At 38.3% G+C, this 25,625-nt stretch overlaps 1 protein-coding gene across 1 annotated transcript in view; it reads left to right on the forward strand.

Annotated features, from left to right (window-relative positions):
- The window catches only part of LOC136876982 (BRO1 domain-containing protein BROX), a 76,323-nt gene extending 51,559 nt beyond the window's left edge, over positions 1-24,764 (forward strand). Inside the window, exons 6-9 of the mRNA XM_068228510.1 lie at positions 10,878-10,959; positions 16,363-16,513; positions 23,614-23,782; positions 23,879-24,764. Coding sequence (XP_068084611.1) covers positions 10,878-10,959; positions 16,363-16,513; positions 23,614-23,782; positions 23,879-23,983 — 507 coding nt within the window. The 3' untranslated portion in view covers positions 23,984-24,764. The remainder of the gene's footprint in view (positions 1-10,877; positions 10,960-16,362; positions 16,514-23,613; positions 23,783-23,878) is intronic.
- The last annotated feature ends 861 nt before the right edge of the window (positions 24,765-25,625 follow it).

A 25,625-nucleotide genomic window follows, 5' to 3' on the forward strand; every position in this document is an offset into this window, starting at 1 on the left:
CAAGGAATAAAAAACAATATAACAATATCCTGAATTAAAATACAATATTTGTTTAAAATGGGGGAGCAGGGTAAAACCTTAACTTAAGCCTTAACTCAGGAGGTTTAAACCCCCTTCCTCCCTTTGTTTATGACGTCACTATGTCCTAATTCTAATTTTATGATTAATAGCTGAGGATGATCGCTATGTATGGTTGAAACTACTACTGTTGGAGAGTAAACTATGTATTGATTAGGTGGATAATAAACTAAAATTTTTGTAAAAAATTAAGTACAGACTGATGTGTTCATCCTTTCACTTTAACTCTAAAGATAATAATTTAAAATGCCAAACAAGAATTGAAACAGGGATCTACTCAAAATAAAATGGTAATACAGTGAAACTTCATTAGTACGCTCCTCATTAACATGTTTTCCCGCTTAACACGTCGTAAATTCGAAGTCCAGATTCTCATCATGTTAAATCTATATAAAATATACCTCACTTATCGCATCACGAATTTTCGTTATTACCACTTAGTACGAGTCAGTCCTGTCCAGGGAGTGGCGCCCCTGCCTATGTGAGTTCCAGAGCACACTGACCCAGTGTGTAACATCGGGTAAAGGTCCCAGCTCAGGGTTACGAGTGAAGACCTCAACGACTTCTACAGCGGAGAAGGTGGATTTAGGTACGGTGGAGATGGTGGAAGAGGCAGCCCTCTATTCAGGAATTAATGAGTGCAACCTGCTGCCTTGTAGGTTGAGGTGACTGGACACCAAAGGCTAATGGAGAAAACCCTGAAAGAAAATCTCTGTCTGTGTTAGGCTCAGCAGGTCAACAGAGGGATTACTGAAGAAGTTGCTTTCAAGAATAATACGAGCCTCGGATGTAGCAATTCACAGCAACGACATCAGTTTGGTGCGAATGACAGTTTACAGCCCAATGTTACACCAGCTACCCAAACCAAACGAAGATAAAGTATCAGAGTTGAAACATTAAATATCCTGACATTGACAAGCAAAACTGAAGAGCTGGTCAACCTCATGGAAAGGAGGAAACTTCTGATCATGGGCCTGAGTGAAACAAAGTGGAAGAAAACTGGGAAAATGAATATCAGATTGGACTGTAGACTCTACTGGTCTGGAAATGGAGTAGAGTCTAAGAATGGAGTAGGATTTTTAATACATAGATGCTTGTAGTGAAATTGAGTTTGTTAGTGAAAGGATAATTAAGTTATCTGTGAACTTAGGAAGGAAAAAGTACAATGTGATCGAAGTCTATGCTCCACCAGGTAGGATGCTCAAAAGAGGAAAAGGCCAACTTCCTTAACAACTTGGAAGAACACACTGAGTATGATAATCTAATTGTAATGAGTGATTTTAATTCACCTTCCTTCAGGCTAGCAACCCGGTGGAAGGACATTTGATTGCTTTCAAGTCTTGCAAAAACAAAAATGCAAGACCGTAACGAGACACATGGCCCAATACTTCGAAGGAAGATGGTGATTTTAATTCACAAGTTAGCTCACAACGAACAGAATATTAATCCACATTGGGCTCTCATGGAATGGGAAACAGAAATGAAGAGGGAGAATATATACTAGATCTATGCATGAGAAACAACCTGATAGTGAGTAACACTTGGTTCAAGAAAAGGGACTCCTATAAAATCACAAGATATAGCTGGGATGATAAAATAGGTACAGTAATACATTATATTCTGATAGATCAAAATGTATGGAAAAATGTCAATGATGTCAATGTCATTCCAAGTGAAGACCTTGGTGGAGACCATAGACTATTGGTTGCAGTTATTGCAGAGAAAAAACCTCCCAAAGTCTGTGACAAAGTCCCAAAAATAAAAACTTGGCAAGTAACCGAGCCAAGTGTAAAGGAAGAATTCAGGGAAGGTGTCCGCAGGTTGTTGCCAAGGGAAGAACTGAAATTGGTAGATGAAGAATGGGATACTCTAAAGAAGGTTGTGGTTGATACAGCAGAAAAAGTATGTTGATGACAGAGTCAAATAAGGAAACCTAAAGAAACTGTCTGGTGGAATGATGATATTAAAAAGGCTATCAATGACAGAAACCGTGCAAGAAGATCCTTATATCAAGCAAGAGCATGGGAAGATCAACATGAAATAGAAGAGAAGCTGTCACTTTACAGAAAGAAAAAATTACATGTCAAACAGTTGGTTGTAGCTGAAAAGCAGAAATGCAAGGAAGATCCGGCTACCAAACTAACAACACAAGTATTGTTAAGAATAGAACAACTCAAAATGAATCTATCCAATCTGTAGAACTTCCTAATGGTGAGGTGACTAGGGGTAAGACCAAAATATTGCAGGAGTTCCTAAGGCACTTTGAAACTTTGCTGTACTGTTGAAAATGTCACTCCATTAGACGACAAACCTTATGATTTTGGCAGCACAAATACCACTAGTCTGACATGGTTGGAAGTAGAGACAGAAATATCTAAGCTGAAAAACAACACATCAACTGGATCAGATGAATTAAGTGTTGAGATGATCAAAGCACTAGGATAGATTGGACAACAGTGGATGTACAGGGTACTAAATAGAATCTGGAAAGAGAATGTAATACTCAATGACTGGAAGCAAGGAGTCATCATCCCATTGTTGAAAAAAGGTGACAGAAAGAAATGTACCCACTACAGAGGTATAACTCTGCTGTCACATGGCCTCAAAACCTACGAATCCAGCAGGATTAGAAAATACCTATGTTGAACCTACACTTGAGGAGGATCAACATGGATTTAGACCTCATAGATCAACTATAGACCTCATTTTGGCCACCAGAATGCTCTATGAGAAGTATTGGGAGAAAGGTAAAACACTAACGTTTTTCTGGTCATCGAGAAAGCATATGACCATGTACCACGCAGACATAGATGGATATGTTTGAGACATAAAAAAGTGCTCGATGACATTATAGCACGAGTACAACGATTATATGATGAAACCAAGTTTTGTGTCCACGTCGAGGACGGAAGGTCAGGTTGGTTTGAAACGAAGAGTGGAGTCCAGCAAGGAAGTTGTCTTTCACCACTTGCCTTCATAATCATAACTGATGATTTTTTTTTATTATTATTATTTTTTGCTAGTTGTTTTACGTCGCACCGACACAGATAGGTCTTACGGCGACGATGGGACAGGAAAGGGCTAGGAGTGGGAAGGAAGCGGCCATGGCCTTAATTAAGGTACAGCCCCAGCATTTAAAAGTGGTTAAAAGAAAAGATCCAACAACTAATGCCCTGGTTTTTGCTGATGATGTAATGGTATGGGGTGAGACAGAAGCAGAAGTACAAACTAGACTATATCTCTGGCGTGAAGCTTTTACAACCTTAGGTCTCAAAATAAGCAAAACAAAGACAGTTGGCTTGGTGATGAGTAGGAACTCTCCAACTGTTCATCTAAGAATTGGAGATGAGGAGATGGATATTGTAGAAAACTTCCAATATTTAGGTAGTGTTCTGTCATCAGACAATACCATACACCAAGAGATTAGCAACAGAATATAGAAAGCTTTCAAATTCTTTCACGCTGTACGTCAAATACTTTGGGATGAAACATATCCGTTAGTTTCCAAGATCAGCTTGTACAAAATATATCTAATACCTATATTGATGTATGGCCTGGAAGCAGCAACACTTACTGGACCAACAAAGAGTCGTCTTCAGTCAACTGAAATGAAGTTCCTCCGTTCTTGTCTACAAAAAACAAAAATGGATAAAATAACATACCTGCCAACCCTTCCGATTTACCCGGAAACTTTCTGTTTTTTAACTCGTCTTCTTCCAATTTATTTTTAATTCCTCCTATTTTTGACCCATTTAACCTCCAGTACAGTCAATAATCTTCCTCTAGGATAAAGGATAAATTCTTATGTGCTTGTGTAATTTAGCTAACCTCTTTTCAAGCGTTTTTATTTGATGATCTATTTTGAGAGTATATCGTCCGTCGCTTTCGTGTATTGTATTTCCTACTTACTACAATGGCATGTGTGCTTTATGGCTGGGGATTCGTAAGGCAATCGTCCTACAAGCAAGAGAGGCTAGCCCGCACTAGCAACTCAGTTAATCGGGACGAAAGAATGAGTTTCTTATTGAGTAGTTCGCGCACTAATAACATCGTTTTTGTGCGTAATTTCGTTAGAGTTGTAAGCCACATGTTTTTTCTAGCGGTTCTATGCTTTTCCCCGTGTCAAACTTGTATGTTAATAATGTGTTTTGTATGTGGTAGTTTCGAGTATTTCAGTGCATTTTTGTTTATTCTTACTTCATAATTTTACTGAGTTGAATGTATTTCAGGGAGTTGTGTCGGTGACAGTTTCTGGTATTTTCTCTTCACGTTATGGCCAAAAAACATGACAAACGCTATCTCAGAGTGTTCAGAGATACCTATAAAATTAGATTTCCGTTCATTTTACAGTCTAATAAAGTAAACTATTATGCGAATCACCTTGGGAGATAAATTTTATTTCGAGTTATTGAAATTTTGAGATACAGAGAATACTGTTTTGGAGCATGTAGGCCTATAGCAGATAATTGAATCATATGTTTCTACGGGCTTTTACTGAATGCATTACATTATGTTTAATGGTACTTAAAAATATACAAGGAAACTCTATTTTACGGCAGCACTTTAATTATAACACTTATTATAGTAACTTTTTAGAAGACGGTATACAGTACGTACAGTAGTGAAACAAGAAACATAGCTCCATTAACACCTTCGGAAAAATATCCGTTAGTCTCTTCTGTTTGTTTCCTCCTTCATGTTGAAACTTTTCATCAATACCACGTAGCCGAGTTTTGTAAATGGAGCTTGTCATCTGCAACTTCTGTGCTTGCTTTTGTACGTGACCGGTAATTAATTGACACCCGAGAAACGGCGAGGCTTTGCCGATCACTAGAAGTTCGAGTTTTTTGGTTCCCATCAGATTATTTTTCAGCTTCACTGTAACCCTTTCTTTACTTGTTAACTGTTCCTCACAAATCAAAAATGCTGTATTGCACAGTTAATGTTGCTCAAAATTCGAACAGAGTACTTTTTGTTTCAAGGGAGGAAATGTTTGCTTCAAGAAATTGAGAAATTTGTGTAACCTAATTTCGAGAATAGACAAATAAATACACATGAAGAATAGGACAAACGGCTGGAAAATTTAAGTTTCTTCGAGATACTGAAAATACGAGATGAAGTTAGATATGATATTTAAAAAAGGCTCCCACAGTATATCGACAAAATTCACAGTAACTTCCAAAACAATAACTCAGCCAATAAAACACACATAAACAAACTCAAAGATAAAATAAAACAGAATAATCTACTTGTAACGAAAGCCGACAAAGGCAATACCACAGTTATTATTGACAAAGACCAATACATATCGAAAACTAGAGAATGTTTTCAAGATAACACTTTCCTTATCAAACGTAAAGATCCGACAAATAACATACAAAGAAACTTCAAAGTCTTATTAAAAAATACACACTTTCTTTTAACTGAAGTAGAATCCTCTGAACTTATAGTAATGAATCCTCAAATACCAACTGCTAAAGCTTATCCCAAAATACACAAAGAACATATACCAATGAGACCTATTATTAACTACAGAGCAAGCCCAACCTATAAACTCTGGCAATTTATTCAATGATTCCTTAAAAAGTACTACGTATTCTCAGCTAATAAAACAGTATGGAATTCAATAGATTTTTGTAATAGAACGAAAGGATTAAAGATTGAACCATATCATAATCTTGCATCATTTGACATAACAAACATGTACCCGAACATTCCGACAAAACGATCAATAGAAATCATTGAATCTAATCTAAAAAGTCACAGCACTCTAAGCACTTTAGAAATAGAAGAGTTCATTAAATTACTTAATTTTGCCATTAGTAACAACTACTTTAAATTTCATGATACTATTTATCAGCAACAAGGTTTACCAATGGGATCTCCCGCTTCTGGAATACTCACCGAAATTTATATAGACCATTTAGAGCATACATCAATTAATAAAATAGACAAATTTTTTTTTTTTTGGGGTGTAGATTTGTTGATGACATTTTCATCATCATCGACAATAGATCCACAAATGAAACTGATATATTAGATAAACTCAACACAATAGACTCCCATATAAAATTTACCATGGAAACCAAAAACAATCGCAATCTGAACTACTTGGACATAACGACAACTAGACATGAAGACCACTTTTCTTACAGAATATACAGAAAACCCACGCATACCTCAAATACAATTAAAATAGATTCCGTTCACCCCAACACACACAAAAGAGCAGCTTACTACAACATGATACACAGAGCATTCAATATACTGTTAACAAAAGAAGATCTAAACAAAGAATTGCAACTAATTCACGACATAGCTAAAAACAGTGGATACAAGAAAGAAATGATCAACGAAATCATTCACAAAATAAAATCCCAACCCAAAACCAAACTAACAAAAGCAGACGAATCCAAGAAAGATTATGCACTATTCACCTTCAATAATGTACACATATACCCCATAACTAACATTAAAAAAAAAAAAACATAACCTAAGAATAGCATTTAGAACTACACACAACAGTACCAACATCATACACAACGTCAAGACAATCAACAGCAACAACAAATACAACCACTCAGGGGTATACCATATCAAACGCAATAACTGTGAGACAAGCTATGTCGGATGCACCGGTAGAAACTTCCTAACCCGATATAATGAACACATAAACGCAGTAAAGCACAATAATTTTTCCGCAATAGGACAACATGTCGCAGACTATAAACACAGTTTCACAAACATCGAGAATGACATGCAGATCCTGAACATAAACCCCAAAGGCCCCCTGCTCAATATAACAGAAGAATTTTTCATCACTCTAGATCAGTATACCAATCCAAATTACAACATAAATGAAATCATAGAAAAAAACTAACATTATCTTCAATACAGTTATCCCCACCCTAAAAAAACTCTTACCTTAAGATAATCGATAAACAGAACGCGACACACGACAGAAAAGCATCAAACAACACTCCCAGCTCCACCCCCACCCCCACAACAGCAACTCTCCCTACCCCTCCTTCCCTTCCCCTCACAGCAGCTAGTGTGAGCCCAAGAAGAACGCGAAGTAGTACACAACAAGCTCGCATATCAAACACAACTCAGCCACACCAACAACAGTAAGTACATATTCAAATTAGCACACACAACCCTTAGACATTCCTCCAACATAAATATCACTCATAGCTCAATCTTATCTTCCACAGATAAATATAACATCACTGCACAGCTACAAATGGGAAAGGAGCCACTACTTTGTACCCAATGTCACTCAAATTTTATGGACGTCACAGGACAACATGATTTGATTTTAACATAAGGCAGCTCACACAGCAGAGCTGAACATATTTTAGCCTATTCTATCCATACGTCTGACACCTTTTTAAAATTGGAAAGTGTTTTATTCTATGTATATACATGAAGACAAAATCTTTTACTTACACAATTTTACAAGCAAACTATATCATTTAAACTCCAGGAACAGCAGCTGAGTGTACAACTGTGTATATAAGACTTGAACACGGGAGTCAGCTGATGAATTGAACAACAAGCAAGACACAAACATTCATGTGCATGAAGTGCTCCCATATATTGTATTCATCTTGTACATATATATATTAGTTTTAAGTAGAGATATAACTAATTTTAAGACCTTAAACATACTATTTTAGACATACAATTACATTGTTGCACATAGTGACGTATACGCCAGTTCACGTTACGACATGCCCCGTTTGGATGTGACCGAATGTTTATTATCGTATGGCATTCCTTTGACAATACAATCTTAATCATAGCTTCATCACATAGATATGTATGCATGGTTCAGCTGAAGATGACCTTATGTAAAGGGGTCGAAACTGGTCCTGTAGCATAACAAGTGCAATAAACAAGTATTGATAGGTGGAAATCCTTTCCTATTTCTAATTGTGTAATTCGTCAATACAGAAATGAAGATTATAGATTACAACAGCAGTTATCGGTATTTTTACCATTCAAACAATCCTCTGTTGTGGGTACTTCTAAATGCTCACAAAATGTAGAAGGAAGCCAGTTAAATTCTCATCGTCAAACACCTCTTTAAATACATACATTATTTATTTAATTTATTAATTTATGTCTTTTAGTGCCAGGAGTGACAGGGGACATGTTCAGTTCGCCTGGTGTAGATCTTTCTGTTTGATGCCATGGACAACTTGCGCATCTGGAAATGGGATGCCAAGGAGGAGGAGGTAGGGAGAAGGTGAAACCCAGTGTCGGCACATAGACTACTCCTGTCGAATAACACCAAGGTGACTGCTCAAGGCTTAACTTTTCCATCTGACGGACAAATCACTATCAGCAGCAGCGTATGCCCTTACTCCTTATGAACACTGTGGAGAGGTTTGAAATTGAATCCAGGTTTTCTGCATGCCATCTAGTGATTATAAATTGTATACCACCTCCTCTCCTACCCTGCCAGCCGACATTCTGATGGTGAAAATTGTTTCCACCACTCAAACTGGCTAAGTGCTGTGCCATACCATATAGACTTGATGCCTTAATGACCATGGCTACCAGGCATGCTTGGTACATCGCAAGAAGGGAGGGAGAAAATCTTGAGAAATGCATCATGCAAGGGGAAGTGTAAGGTACAAGACCATGGGGAAGGACTGCGTACAGATGGATTGACTAGTTTACCTCTTCAGTAGACCTTAAGAAGAACTGAAAACCATCCAGGATACAGAAACATAGTTAATGGTGTTACGATGCTCAGAAATGAGGAAAATAACTTGTGATAATGAGACTTACCCGTAATATTTTGATTTCCCATTTCTTTAGTTCTATTCTTTAAAGTGTCGTTGCCTTCAATACAAATCATAGTGGTGAATAAGCGATTACTTATGTTTCATTTACTTTTTTAAAGAAATCATTTTGAGAAATTTAGATCACTCTACCCATTTTCAAAGTCACTTCTTTAAATACAAAGTTATTAAGTGCATCCAGAACTGCTGTATAGAATTCCCTTGGATTTTTAATTATTGATTTAAACACAGATACTGTAAAGTTTCAAGCTTTGTGCATAATGTTTATCATCCTAGATAACACTAATAATATTTCAATGTCCTTAAAATTCGTAGGCCTATATTTAAATGTGCGACTTGGAGTAAATCCGGTACAGATACCGCATACACTGTAGCCAGAGGTTCTCATCGTTACTAGTAGATGGTAGTGTGTATGGTTTCTCAGTCTCTAAGGAAGAATTACTGTCTGCAGTTGTGATGAAAGTTGCTCGTATATTACACCAATTGTGGCCGATATCTTGAGGCGAGTATATGTTTCCTCCTGACAGAGTTTGTCCTTGTGTTCACTTATTGTATATTAAGTTGGTTTCAAATGTGTAAATCAGCCATTTTTAGTACAGTAGAAGTCAGAAGCATAACTGTACTTGACAGTAAGCTTATTTTGGGCCATGATAGCCTTGAGGTACGACGACAGGAGGGTGCAACGTCTGTACCTGATAGTCGGGAGAGTTGCAGCACAACAATCCGGCTAAGATGCTTCATTGCTGTCAGATTCTAAAAGCGATCTGGAAATATTCAGTACTATTTAAAGGGTACTAGTATTTTATTCAAATATTTTATCGTCTCACGATTCTTAAAATACACCATTTATTTTTATTGCTTTCATTGTTAACATTTTTTATTATATAAAATAATTATATTATTTTCAGAAATAAAAATTTGACATGCCTACTCAGTATAAAAGTAAGGGCACTGTTAGGACCTCAATGGATGGAGGAAAATTTAACGAAAGGCTGCTAAAAGACGGAAAGCAAAGGAAATACTGATCAGGGAGAAAGAATGATGCTACAGAATTCCAGCACGAACCCTGAAATGAAGAATGGAGTCAGGAAATCTGGAAAAAGGCTCTCTGGGTCCAGCAGGTATAGCTACTTAAATAATCACCGAGGTCAAATTCACATTTAATTGAGGATGACTGGATCCAGTGTTTGAGTTGCAACCAGTGGCTGCACGAATCTTGTTCTGCATATGACGACAGATGTGTAGACTGTGGCAGCAAAATTGCTAGAGAACAAAGTCCTAAGAAACAATGTGTATAAATTTGTAACTTGTAAGATTCAAGAATCCTGTCTCAGGCATATTTTCAAATTACTGTGTCAGGTCAGAATTTGATTTTGATGTTTTCTTTATATAACACAGGGAAGAATCCATTGCACATGCACATTCATAGTAAATCGAAATTAAAATATGATTCATTTAATGCTGTAGATTATGAGTTAGATTTTTTTACCATTGAATGATTAAATTATATAGATATAATTGTCTTGTTCTAATGTTCAGTTATATTAATGTTGAAGAATTTACCTTAAATTCAATTTTGTTATTGATTATTTTACTTGTGGCATCTCTTCGAGCAAAGTCGGCATCTATGCCGGGTTCCAGGGAGAGACACCGCTGATGCAACAATTCGTTTGTTCTCTCCTTTCTCCCATTTACTTTCAGTTACCAATGTTTTGCTCATCTCTGATTAAATGTAGATACTTTCAAATTATGCTCTATCAGTTAGCAACAATTTTTAAGGAAAATCTATCAAAATACGACAAAAGAGATAAAAAGTGTAACAACTCTACCAGAATCACCTTACTCTTATCCATCGTCCGGCTCCCAGTACATGCAGTTCCCTAGTTTAGATTCATGATGTGTGTTCCAGGTGTGAATGATTAATATGAATTGCCATACTGTACCTTGTATCAGATATATTCACAATGGAATAATTTTGTTTTTCAGGCTTACCGATTTTGTGGTGAGAATCTTCTGTCGTTGGATAAATGTGGTGAAGCTGTCAGAGCTGTACAAGAGGGACTGACACGTATGTTTCTTCATTACATCTTAAATCTAGAGTTAGTTGGTGGTTGGATTATAGAGTTGAAGACTTTCTTTCTGTCTTTCATTCTTGTTTATTTAGATTTTGGTACTTTTCTAAAAATGACAAGTCATGTCTTAGTAATACTGACAGACATGCCAGCTCTCCTTCATCCTTCCTCTCTTTTTCCTGATCACAAAGACCAGTCTCCCAATCTTGAGAGCATAGCATTATTATATTGCTTTATGTCCCATGCTTTTCCTCTTTCTGTCAGTAGCTGGAGACAATTCATGTTCATTCGACAATGGTAGGGCAGACGAAATCTGCTGATGGTATCTATAAATATGATGGACTCTCTAAGGTGATGCTTGCCACTACAGTGCAGAGTGTAAGATGACTTTCAGTAAATTTACAAAGATAAAATACAGTTCTCATCAATGCTTTCAAAAAAAAAAAAAACTTGGTAAAGCATTTAACCTCAGAATTTGTTCAACAAAACAAGGTGCTTTGAGCAGAAATTCAGTTCAGAGTTTCAGAAGAGGGCTGAGGCAATTACAGTGAGGAGTTATGTGTTCTAAAGCTCAGCTATTCACAGTATTTTAGCATTTTACAGGTAAATAACAAAATAATTTGTGATATAGTAGTATAATATTCTTGAATGTCAGATCAGGATCATCCAGCTACCATATGTGACAGTAGATGTTACAACCTGCCACTGTCACTCTCTGGCCGAGGGTGATATGGCCAATGCCAAACTTGACACCCAAAGGGGGGACCAACGGATATGGGCGGAGGAGTCCTCACTTTGGAGGGTAGGTGAAAACTTTGTATAGGAAATGAAACATACATACCTGCCAGCCCTTCTGATTTACCCAGAAACTTTCCGTTTTTTAACTCGTCCTCCCATTTTTCGATTTATTTTTTATTTCTTCCTATTTTTGACCAATATGACCTTCAGTACAGTCAATACTCTTTCCCTAGGATAAATTTATGCAACCTCATTTTCAAGCTTATTTATTTGATGCTTTATTAGGCGAGTGTATCATCCGTCACCTTTGTGTAACGTGTTTCTCACTCACTACAGCATTGTGTGTGTTTTACAGCTGGGAATTCGGGACGACAATCGTTCACAAGTAAGAGAGGCTAGCGCGCGCTAGCAACTCCGTTAATCGGGACAAAAGATTAAGTTTCTTATTGTGTGTTTACACACTGTTAACATAATTTCTGTGCTAAAATACTGTGAATAGCTGAGCTTTAGAACACATAACTCCTCACTGTAATTGCCTCAGCCCTCTTCTGAAACTTTGAACTGTTGGAGTTGTAGGCCACGTGTTTTTTCTTGCGGTTCTGTGCTTTTCCCCCTGTCAGAGTCGTATGTTAATAATGTATGAAACATATTTATCTGTTTTGTATGTGGTAGTTTCGCGTATTTCAGTGCAATTGTGTTCATTCTTGGTTCATAATTTTAATGAGTTGAATGTATTTGAGAGTTCTGTCGTGACGGTTTCTGGAATTTTCTCTTCAAATTATGGCCACAAAGTGTTCAGAGATACCTATAAATTTGAATTTCCTTTCAATAGCCAGCGCCGCGGTGTAGGGGTAGCATGCCTGCCTCTTACCCGGAGGCCCCGGGTTCGATTCCCGGCCAGGTCATGGATTTTGACCTGCATCTGAGGACTGGTTCGAGGTCCACTCAGTCTACGTGATTATGATTGAGGAGCTGTCTGATAGGGAGATGGCGCCCCCGGTCTAGAAAGCCAAGAATAACGGCCAAAAATAACCGCCGTGCTGACCACACAACACCTCGTAATCTGCAGGCCTTCGGGCTGAGCTTCAGTCGCTTAGTAAGCCATGGCCCTGCGGGGCTGTTGCGCCATTTGGGTGGGGGGTTTATAGTCTAATAAAGGAAACTATTATGCATTTTGCTCCGCGTTACATTTTCTTGTAACCATTTTTGTGTTTTCTTAGTTTGAGGTTTTAAATTTAATGGTCAATTCATCTTGTAACAGTAGATATGGATGCCTTTTATGTTATCCTTTTTTCATCGAAACTTTGATGCAATATACGGGATGAAATTCAAGAATTAAAAAATCTTCCTATTTTTGATTTCTAAAAGTTGGCAGGTATGCACATATTTCACTTGAAAGGAAAACATGGTCATCAATGGTTCAGATGGTGGAAGAGAACCAGAGTCCCAACAGCAGATAAAACTGAAGTTTCTCCGGTCAGTAACGTCTGTACTTCAGAGAAGCAGTTGCAAAAGCCATCTGTACTCCTGAGGAGCGACCTAAAGTAAGTTTAAAATACTTCTGGGAGTAGAGACCCTACCAGGCCTTGGAAAAGGTTAGGGCGTATGCTGCAAGAGACAGTCATTTCCTTGGGTGCTGGGCGAACTGTGAAAAATGGGCAACCAGTAAGGCAGCATCATTAATCAACCTTTAAGGGAAAGACAAGGCGTGATGGATTTTATGGAGAAAGAGGGTATAGAAATGATGTGGGTGAGTGAAGTTAAATGGAAGGGGAAAGGAAAGAAGACAATAAGGAAAGGATGTACACTATACTGGAGTGGTGGCCAAGAGGCAAAAAATGGAGTGGGTCTGATAATTTCAAAACAGCTGGAGGAGTATGTGGATATGTTAGAGTACATCAGCGACAGAATAATTCAATTTAGACTGAAAATGAGGAACTAAGTCAAGGACTTCATACAGTTGTGTGCACCACAGACAGGGAACAAAGAGGAGGATGTTGAGGAATTCCTGGAGAAACTAGAAAAGGAGATAACTGATGTGGAAGTGATTATAATGGGAGACTTAAATGCATATGTGCAAAACGAAAGACAAAAGAAATAAGTAATCGGACCACATTGATTTGGGAAAAGGAATGGGTTTTGCAAGAGGAATGGAATGATTGTGGGCAACACATGGTTTTGGAAGAAAAACAGCAGGAAAATTACAAGATGCTTGTTGCTTAAAGGGGCCTATCATCTAGGTCATCAGCCCAAAATTACGAGGCCGATCAAATATAAACAGGATTTTTGTTCCTGAGCATCAACAGTTGGTAGGACTGGCCCTGCACTTCTGCTATGCTTAGGTGGGACCGTTAGGAGTGGGGGAGAGCGTGCTGTTAGATATTTCGCGCCGTTTTGTCAGTAATAGTCACAATGTCGGAGCAACAGGTGCACCCCTCCACTGCTCAACACATAATTATAAAATTTCTTGCTCGTGAAGGAGTTACAGCAGTGGAAATAAGCCAGGGATTGACTGCACAGTTCGGTGTGATCAGACATTGTCAAGGACGCGTGTGTTTGCCTGGCATAAAATGTTCAAGGAAGGACGAGAATGTGTGGAATATCAGCAACACGATCGCCATCCTGGGACCAACATTACAGGTGAAAACATTAGTGCGGTTAAAGACATTATTGACGACGATTGGCGGGCGAGAGGTTCAGAAATTGCAGAACAAGTCAGAATCAATTATGGGAGCTATGAAGCAATCTTCACAAATGACCTACAGTACAGTTCTGTGAAGTATGTCCCTTGCCTTTTGACCGAAAATATGAAGTTGAGACGTTTGGAAGTCTGTCGGAGGCACTGGACTACACTGGATCATCCTCCTTAAAGCCCAGACTCATCGCCCTGTGATTTCCATTAGTTCGGACCGTTTAAAGAAGCTCTAGGAGGGCAACGATTTGTAGATGACGAAAGTGTGGAAGACTTCGTGCGCAACTGGCTGGTGACATGACCCCTGTTTTTTTACGATGAGGGCATCCAAAAGCTGCCCATACACTGGGACAAATGCATTTCCAAAGCAGGAAACTATGTGGAAAAATAAATTGTAATTCCTTTGCGTTTTTCAATAAATTAATTTAAATAAAAAATAAAATCCCATTTATATTTGTTCCTCCCTTGTACAAGATATGGCTGGGGTGACAGAAGAATAAAATCAATAATTAATCCCTGACAGTTAATGGTTATAGCAGCTTTTCCAGGAAAAACGTTCAGTGGAGATCATGGAGTTGTGATAGCAAAAACTGAGAGTGGGGGGAAATGGAAAAATTAAAGAAGAGAGAGTAAAACCACACCCGGGTGACTGGAGTGGGACATTGATGATGATGATGATGATGATGATGAAAGAGTAAAATAAAAGTGTGAAATTAAAAGGTAAGAAATAGGGGAAACATTCCAGTTATTGAAGTAGAAAATGTGGACGATGAATAGTCTAACTTTAAAAGGGCATCTGTAAGTTGGGCAGAGAGTGTCTGTAGTAGAACATTGATGAGAGTTAAAGAAAGGGAGATGCCATGGTGGAGTGAGAAGGGGAGAAAAGCAATGAAGGAAAAGAAGAAAACATGACAAGAATGGAATAAAGAAAAAAAAAAAAGAAGAAATAGTATCTTGATAATAAAAGGAAATGTAAGAAATTGGTAAGAGAAGGAAAGTTGGGTAGAATTTACACAAAAGATGATGTGGATGAGCAGGCAGTAAAAGAATGCTGTATGGAATTATACAAAGTACAGTAATAGGAAAGAAAGGGTTTATACAAGGCTGATGAAAGAGGAAGGTGGAGAGTTAACACATCCAGAAGAAATAGAGATGAGGAAGGAGCATTTTGATAAGCTGCTAAATGTGAGAAATTGTGCAGAGAAGATGGCAGTAATACCAAATACAGTAGAGACAATACGCGAGACTTCCGGATTTAGCCTGGTTAAGATGGGAGACAAGTCGCAAGTGGCGCTCCTAGTGGCTTGACCTAAAAATTCACACTAAATTCAAATATCAATGGAAATGTATATACGGAAATGGATTAAATAAATTACGTCTAGAAAGAAAGTGTTACTAAGATATTAATTTCAAAGTTGCTAAAGCACTTCTGGATAAATGAATGAAGAATTATTTAACAGGTTATTAGGTTATTATTTAAAGACTGAAATTAGACATATAATCAAGATGTGAAATGGACTGCTGTGAAAGGGCTTGATCTTTAATTTATGAATTACTTTTTTAGCTTTAGAATTCCTGCCTGAACGTTCACGGCTAGATTGTTCTTTTTTCTCATTTAAAAGCAATCATCATATTAAAACACTTGTCAACAAAAATATCAGCACATTCCTTACACACATGATTCAATGAATTTACATTTAAGAACTGGACTATTTTCCTTTTAACTTGAAGCCTACTAACAGAAAGAAAACCTATAAATTTAGCCTCAAAAACATTCAAACTTTTCCTGAAGATTAATGGTATTTAAATTAGTAATTCATAACAGATTTTCACAATGAAGTTACATTTCTGTTCAATGTATTTCATCTTGAATGTCTGATTTCTAGGCTCAGAATCAGTATATTGCTCCTCTCTTCACTTGTTGAGGAATGTTGCTGTGTGATTATGAATTTCTTGAAATTTGTTGTAGATTATAACAGAGTGAGTCAGCTGTGCAAAGATTATTCCAAGAAGAAGGGACCAGCTCCTAAGGCTCGGCCTGACACACACATCTTCTTCCAGAAACTCGCTCCAATGTTGAAGCTCTCGCTGGATAAATTTGAGAGGGAAAATGGCTTCATGTAAGTAAAATGTTCTGTATATAATTAGTGAAGACAGGGATACGGGATAGAAGAAGATGCACATGATCAAAATCCATAGTGAAATTTGAAAAATACCTCATGTTTTATAGAAAACTTCAAATGAACAGAAACTATGAAGTTAATTTTAATTTGACTGTATTAGAATGATCATTCTTGAAACCCTCTACCACCAGTACCTCCCCTTAATCACATTCATGCCTTGTTAAATAAGTTTTCTTCTTGCTTTTTTCCCGCTTCCTTTATCCAGCTCCCTGTCAGGTAGCGTAATAGATCAATGACCTCCATATCTACATATTTAGGCTATTATTACTTTGAGTTCACCACCCTCATAGTTATTTTTGTTATGTATTTGCTACAAATATATACATGGTCAAGAAGGTATATCTCTCTCTCTCTCTCTCTCTCTCTCTCTCTCTCTCTCTCTCTGTGTGTGTGTGTGTGTGTGTGTGTGTGTGGTGTGTGTGTGTGTTTTTTTCAAATACACTGCCTGACAAAAATAAATAAAAAATAAAAATTGAAGCATTCACAGAAGGGGAGGAGGAAACTAAATGAAACTTCACATGTTGAGAGGGTATATGATGTTATTTCAGTGATTGCGAGTCAAATTTACAAAGAACTTGTCAGTACTAGCCCACTTATTAGTATGATGTTAAACCCCTTCTGGCCTGGATGCATGAACCAATTCATTTGGGAGGGGTGTCATAAAGCTGTTGTATCCTCTCCTGAAGCAAGCTGGCCCACAACTGTTGTAACTGGTCCTTGACATCCTGAATACTGGCATTGGGACTGAGTTGACATCTGAGCTGGTCCCACACATTCTATCAGGGACAGATCTGGGGATCTTGCTGGCCACGGGAGTACCTCGGCATCATGCAGACAGGTTAAAGAGACACACATGCCATGTAGGACAAGCATTGTCCTGTTGAAAAATGGCACCATGATGCGGTCGCATGAGAGGAAGCACGAACCCGCAGGATGTCCGTGACGTACCATTCTGCTGTTAGAATTCTCACAATCACTACCAGTCGTGACCTGAAGTCCTACCCGATGGTTCCTCACCCCTTGACACCAAGACTAACATCACTGTGCCTCTCCAAAACACTGGAAGATGGGACCTCTCCCTGGGTTGCCGCCATACTTGCAGGCGACGGTCATCCAAGGTAGTGCACAACTGTGATTCATCGCTGAACAAAGTGTGATGCCATTCATCAACAATCCATGCTTGCTGGTCATGGCACCAACCCAAATGCAGCCGTTTGTGTTGTGGTGTTAACAACAGTCTACGCATGGGTAATTCCCTTGTCTGGCTGCTGCTAGTCTGTGACCAATGGTGCAGGATGACACAAAATGTTGCAAGGAGTCCATTACTTGTTCTCAGATGGCAGGCTTAGATGTGAAGGGGATCACGATTTGCTTGGTGCACAATACGGCGATCCTCCCGTTGGCGGTCAACGTGGTTGACCGGAACCTTGACTACGAGTATGCCTGCCCTCACGTTTCCATGCAGTCCAACATTAGGCCACTATCATATCCGAATGTCCCACAAATCTGGATATTGCACAATTCGACCAGCCGGCCAAATTGATACCAACAACGAGGCCCATTTCAAACTCTGTCAGGTGCTGATAACGCTGTCTCACATGAATACACGGTATCTCTGTGTCCTTCAGTGATCACTCAACAACTGATTCTTGATGCTGTTCACACCGCTTATATACCCTACCAGGCCTGGTAACAACACTAAACTCGAACAACACTAATGCGCTCTGGTGTCTGTTATACTTTTCATAGAGAATTGCAATCATGGGATATAAACTTCATGGTTTTTGATATGTATTGATCACAATATAACTAAACTTATGTCGTGATGGTCCACCTTTTCAGTACTATGTTATGCAATGTTTACATTACATTTTAAATCTAGGAACTAGTATTGAAAAGGTGGACCATTACAACATAAGTTTAGTTATTCCAGAGAATTGGAACTTTAATCATGTACACACCTGCCAATTGTGTGTACATGAACGAAGGTACATTGATATCTGAGCATTTCTTCTGGGTGCTTCAATTTTTTTGTCAGGCAGGTATTTTTTAGATTATGTATAAACAAGTCTGGAGCCTCCATGGCTCAGACGGCAGTGCGTCGGCCTCTCACCGCTGGATACCATGGTTCAAATCCCGGTCCCTCCATGTGAGATTTGTGCTGGAGAAAGCAGAGGCGAGACAGGTTTTTCTCTGGGTACTCCGGTTTTCCCTGTCATCTTTCATTCCAGCAACACTCTCCATTCTCATTTCATAGCATCTGTGTTGGGTATTCAGCCTGAAGGCTAGTTTGATCATCTGCAGCTCCGCCAACAGCTGTTATAAACATCCTAGGCGTCACTGACGAGGCGTACTGGGGAAATGAGGAGTGAGGTGGTTTCCCGTTGCTTTCCTCACCGAGCCAGCCGCTGCTATTACATATGTCTGCCAAGCCCACCGAAATGCATGCACCAACCGACCCTATGAGCGATATTTTCACACCATTCATAACAGGAACTGACTGCATAAGCAACGGTATTACTAGCATCACTCATACCTCAGTCACTTTCATATTGTCAAAGCCAAGGATGAGACTGAGACAGGTCAATGAAAGTAACAAATTTGATATAGCCCATACCAGAAGACATAGTGCACTGTAAACACTACATCTCGCCAGCAAAGGCATTCATCTATCAGTCATTAATACATCACTTTGAGAGTGGCGACCCCATGGTACTAAGAGCCTATATATATGATTCATTTATTACATCCCTGACCCTGTCAATGACTGGAAAACAGGTTGTAGGTTTTCATTTTCATAAACAAGTCTGTTGAATTTTAATACATGCAAAGCTAATGGGCAGGAAAAATGATTTCTTCTTTTCTATCTGCTGCAAACAATGAAGAAGAAGGAGTTCATAACTTTTCATATTTTGCGATTTAACTTAATAAATTGTGTGGTGTTTATAGGCAGACTGTTATTTTCACACACATTTTGCTACTCTTCGTCTGTTACATTATGGGCATGATGTAGGAAAGGGCTGTAGAAGAAGAGCTATTATTCTGCAAGCCCTTAAAAGAGAGGACTGCTGGAAAAGACATATTAAAGTTAATCAACAAATACCTCCACAGAAATGTAATAGACTGGACTTGCTGGACAGGCATTTGTTCAGTTGGTGCAAAATCTATGACAGGTACTGCTAGGTTTGTTGCCAGAGTAAAATCGCCAGTGTGAAACATTTCTTGGACACATTGCTGCGTTCATAGGCAGAGTGTTATTTCCAAACGTGTGCCGATCGGATTGAAATCCATGCAGGACGCTGCAGTTGAAGTAGTTAAATTTGTTGTTGTTCAAATTAGCCATCTTTGAGCACTTGAAAAGACCTTTGCTCTATATGGGATGTTCTAGGCTGATTCTCATTAAGGGTTGCCTTACAAATTCTTGCATTTTTGCAGCCCCTTGTGAGGAACATTCATAACTGTTGGTCTCACACTGAATTTAGGTGGTTATCTCTAGGCTCTCTCACAATTTTATGAACTGGAAGGAAAAGTTTCCAATTTTTCTCATCAGTCATCCTTTCACAAAGTGAAATGCATTAATGATTAAATCCAACTTCAGACTTTTGCTTCTTTGGTAGACATTTTCATATCTATGCCTCTTGGATTCTATCTGAGAATTCATATCACTACCAATAATGGTTTCTGCTCCTTTGATTTATTCTTCCAAAGTTTCTTCAAGGAGATCTTTACCAGGTGAGTTAGCCATGTGGTTAGGGGTGCGTATCTGTGAGCTTGCATCTGGGAGATAGTGGGCTCGAACTCCACTGTCGGCAGCCCTGAAGATGGTTTTCTGTGGTTTCCCATTTCCACACCAGGCAAATGCTGGGGCTGTACCTTAATTAAGACCACAGCCTCTTCCTTCCCACTCCTGGGCCTTTCCTATCTCATCGTCGCCATAAGACCTATCTGTATCGGTGTGACGTAAAGCAAATTGTAAAAATAGAAGAGAAAAAAAAAAGAAAAAAGAAATCTTTCTCATTATTATCATCGCAGCCAGCCTGTGGCACATAGCCCTGAATAATATTGAATCTGTGAGTAGAGTCTACTGTAACTTCAAAATGGTAGGAATAATTCTATCAGATTTGAAATTTATGTCAACCAAATGTTCTTTCATTTTATGACTCATGATCATACCTCCTGCATTCCTAGCAAAGTCTTCATCTGACCGGTATAGAAATCTTCTCTAAGTTCTTTAATTTCTTGCCCCTTCCATTTGGTTTCACTGAGTCCTACGACTTTTATTTTGTCGGTACACTCCTCAGCTCTTCTTTTCAAAGTGATGACTAGAGCCTGGATTTCCATGCACTATACAATCTCGAAATATGCATGCATTCATGCACTATCATATAGCAAAACATGCACAGTAACTTGGAAAATATGCACTATCAAAATTTAGTTTAACATGGTTACATTTTCATTCCTTCTTGAAACATTGTACAGCTACTAATTTTTCCAAATTGTCTTGACTTAAGCTCATCCGTTTATCTGTCAGTACATTCTTAAACACAGAAAAAATGATCTTTCTACATCACAAGAAGTGACAGGTGTGTACTTAAATGAAGATATTTGGGACAGTATGAGGTCAAATTGTACATCTTCTGCATTTTCACCCCACAAAATGTCTTTTTTAAGCTTGATGAAATCAGAATTTGACGGATCACTTTGTTCAGCTTATCTGTAACTGCGGCAGGTACTTCTTCGTGCAATGATTGCAAATACGTTTGAATGTCTTCAGTAACAGCTAAATATTCGACTTGTACCTTCCAACGTTGTTATCGCAGCAGGCAATTGCTGCTCATTCTTTTTGCTGAATTCCACTTGTGCACCTAATGGAAAACTGTCTACAACCTAAAACCGGAAAATTTAATTCAACTAAGTGATATTACGCTTAATCAGTGGTATTAAGTTCATTGATGGTAAATTGAATTGTAGGCACTGTACAGTATGTAGGCCCTACTAACTTTGGTTGTCAGGCAGAAAGTCGTGAATACATTCTATTTCTATCCGTATCTCAATAATAGACGTTTAATATGGAAAAATGGTCCCAAATTTTGCAAATCAACATTAATAAAAGATACTATCATGTAACTAACATTATATATGAGCCAAAGTCAGAAGAAAAGCCATATTATGCAATCTAAACGTCCAAATATTCCCTTTTAAAGCCATATCTTTAAAATATACATTATGTTTGCATTTTCTCCTAAAAAGGCCAAAATATGCAAACATGCATGGAAAAAGAACGGTTATTTGGAATCGTTAAGTCATAAAACGGATATTTACAAAGTTCGAGAAGTGTAACCAGCTTATTTAAAAACATGCGTTTGCATGGAAATTCGGGCTCTAGTGATGACATTGAGAGTTGCTACCTGATAAGAGTTATCTGGATTTTGTAGCCTTTGTTATTTAGCCCTCTAACCGAGCTCGATAGCTGCAGTCGCTTAAGTGCGCCCAGTATCCAGTAATCGGGAGATAGTGGGTTCGAGCCCCACTGTCGGCAGCCCTGAAGATGGTTTTCCATGGTTTCCCATTTTCACACCAGGCAGATGCCGGGGCTGTACCTTAATTAAGGCCACGGCCACTTCCTTCCAATTCCTAGGTCATTCCTATCCCATTGTCGCCATAAGACCTATCTGTGTTGGTGCGACGTAAAGCAACTAGTAAAAAAAAAATTAGCCCTCAAATAGTCTCTCACAATTTTTTACCGAATTTAGTTGTGCATGGTCTTGAGGACTGGGTATGAACTTTAACAAACAAAAAATCAGCATTCAATAGAAATGATTAAACATTCTTGTACTCTAGTGTTCATGTGCGCTCGTGCGTGCTCATGCTTGTTCGTATGTACACATCACCTTTTTCTTGACCATAATTATCTACTCCTGTGTCCACATATCTAGTTTCCATAATTGGATTTTACAGTATATTCACATAGGTATCATATTCCTTCAGCGGGCCCTACAAAGTAGGGGTATCGTGTATGCCTGTCACGTGGAGGCCCCAAGTTTTGATTCCTGAACACGTTTGGGATTTGTACCTGGATCTGATGGGTGGTTCAATGTCACTAATCCTACCTGATTAAAATTGAGTGGCTATCTGACAGTGAGATAGCAGCCCCGGTCAAGAAAGCCAAGACTAACCATGCGTCACTTTGTAATCTGCAGGCTCTGATGAATTTTGCCTGTCAAGAATGCTGGCAAGCAGCCGGACTTAACAGTTTCAGTTACTGAGGGAGGCTTTCAACTGTAGTTGTAGAATTTGAACATTAGGCAGTAGGAAATGTACTTACGTCAGTATGTAAAAAAAAAAAAAAAAAACAGAATCACACTCAGTAATTGCAATAAGAGCAGAAAAGTCAGCAGTTGTAATTCGTTGCACATGGTAGTTGTAACGTTGTTGGTGCAGTAATACAATATACTCACAACTTCGCTACCTAAAACATTCTCTAATTGAAAATAACCAGCCCATGTTATCAAAAACGAGCGCGGGGAAAGGTATACGACATGATGGTTATCTCTGTTGCCTTCAAAGCTCATGAGAAGAAAAATACAACACATATGGTCTAGAAAAACCATACGCGACTAATTAAGAATTAAGGGGACGTACAAGTAGGTGACAATCTCCTTGTTAGTATTGAAATTTGACTGGTATCATTATTGTGTGAGTTGAGTTAAATTTTTTAAAGTAATATTCAAACATTGCTGGGACTTGTTGCTGCTTCACAAGGCCTTTAATTGCCATCACTTTTCAGAGATCCTGTTGGGCCTTCACAGCTACCTTAACAGTCCTGTAGAAGTACCCTACTTCAGTGGATATTTGGAAATGCATTTTTTAAACTATCCTCATTTCAACATTTATTTTTTCCTTGAAATAGAGTATCAGCTATTCATCACAGTTTGGTTTATTTTTTCCTTGTAGTGTGTAGGCTAATGGAGAATGCAGTTTTGTAAATTCTTGTTTCTGTGCTCTCAGGTGTATGTCAGTTTTGACTGTCTTTGTAGTTACCACCAAAAAGTTCCTGCTGATCCTCCTGAGCTAGAACACAAGGCAACATATGGATTGGCTAGTCCTGAAGAGTTCACTCTACCAGCACCTAGTGTGCTTTGGACCCCTGTGACATATGCTGCATTTGATGACTTCAGGTACAGCAGTAATGATCCAGCAAGTTCGGTAAATAAACATCATTGCTGCAAAGCTTGAATTAAATATTTAATTATTTCATCAGTTGAGTGTATAGTTATTTGGATATTTCTTGTTCCTTTAAAGAATGCTGCATCCAAAGTTGAAGGAGAGTTACCCCCAGTAATGGAAGCTCAAGTCCATCATACAACTCGAGACCCAAAAACAGAAAGTGGTTGCACCTTACAGTAGTGTGTGGCTCACCTGAAGTGCTCCGACGAGTGAGTGTTTTAGACTGAAGCTACTGTATTGTGCTTTGTCAGTTCAGGCTATGCCTGAATGATTCTTGTTGCACTCCTAAGCGTCTGTGTGCTAAATACTACACTCTTATGTGCTAAAGAAGACAGGTTCCAGTGTGACAGGTGATGTTGCCTTATTTAAGCAAAACATAGTCAACAGATGTAACTTTAACAATGCTTTTATATGGTATGGAAGATTTAATCTTGTTAACTGTACATATTTATCAAAAATATTATTTAATTATTAGTTGCACAAGAATGAATAATTATTCAGAATTCTTAGAACATTAGACAAAAGAAAAAGTTCTTATGTTAGTCATGAAGGCTATCTGTATGACTAAGTATTGAACAACTAGGGAGAACATTTTGAATTCCCAATGGTTCCTATAGTATCATGTCTGCCTTAGATGTACAGTTTAAGGTTTAAGTGTTGATTATGATGATGACTGGTAAAAGCAGTATATCACTTGAATACAACACCTGTTGTGTCAAAATTTATCTTCAAAGATTTCAGTAGTAGAATTATTAGTATTTCTCAGACCTCATATTCACAATAACACTTACTGAATTAAACGGATCACTTTACACTTCCTGACATAAAAACTGAGAGGATTCTTATACAGAAAAATCAGCACCAATCTTTATATAACTCATCCTGTGCTATAATCTTTCAAAATAAAATATTTCTTGTACTCTTTAATACACATTTGTCTAATACATTCTTTGTCAATAAACTTGCATTGTTTTATTTTGTTAGGAAGGTGACAAGTATTGTTTAGGGCAGTTTGTAGCGATTGTTATCATTCAAACTTGTTCTAAAAGCATACAAGAATGACCATTTACGTGTAGCATGTAGATGAACCTCTGTTATTAACTAGCAATCAACTCTCCTCAATAATATGCGCCTTCATTTTGGTCGTGCTTGTTTTCAGGGACTTGGTAATTTTCAGCTGATCACTTTCTGTGTCAGGAAGTGTACACCGGAAGTTGGTGGATATATGCTTGGCCTCTGGTTCAAAAGACCCCGTGTTTGATTCCTGGTTGGGCCAGGGATCGTAGCTACATGTGATTAATTCCTTTGGCTCAGCGACTGGGTGTTAGTGTTCGTATTAATACACTTACCTTCATCTACGTACAACACACCACACTACCATCCACTGCAGAAACACACACTAGGTGGTCGTAAAACCGGGCCGAATTCACACGAAGTGCCAGCCCCAATAAATTGAGAGAAGGGCTAGGAAGAAGAAGGATGTTATTTTTCTTATTTCAAGAAATATTTTCTCTTAAACATATTTCCTGTAAATTTTAAAATGATCTACTGTACTTTCTTTTGCCAGTCATTTATAAACTGTTGTCAGGCATGCAAGATTAGATACTAGGCTGTTTGAAATGCTTCTGGTGGAGCCTCATCAGTAGAGACTTGAAAATTAATACTCTTAAGGACCAAGCTCATATTTTGTACTTGTCCCCAGAAATAAGGCCACTTTAATGATTTTCAAAAAAATCCCTCCTCTCTATTTGCTCAGTGACTCAATACTATTATCTGAAAGGTACAGTCTTCAATAGTTATAACCCACTTATTGCATTCAAAC

The sequence above is a fragment of the Anabrus simplex genome, chromosome 7 (assembly GCF_040414725.1).
Source record: "Anabrus simplex isolate iqAnaSimp1 chromosome 7, ASM4041472v1, whole genome shotgun sequence".
Taxonomy (NCBI): domain Eukaryota; kingdom Metazoa; phylum Arthropoda; class Insecta; order Orthoptera; family Tettigoniidae; genus Anabrus; species Anabrus simplex.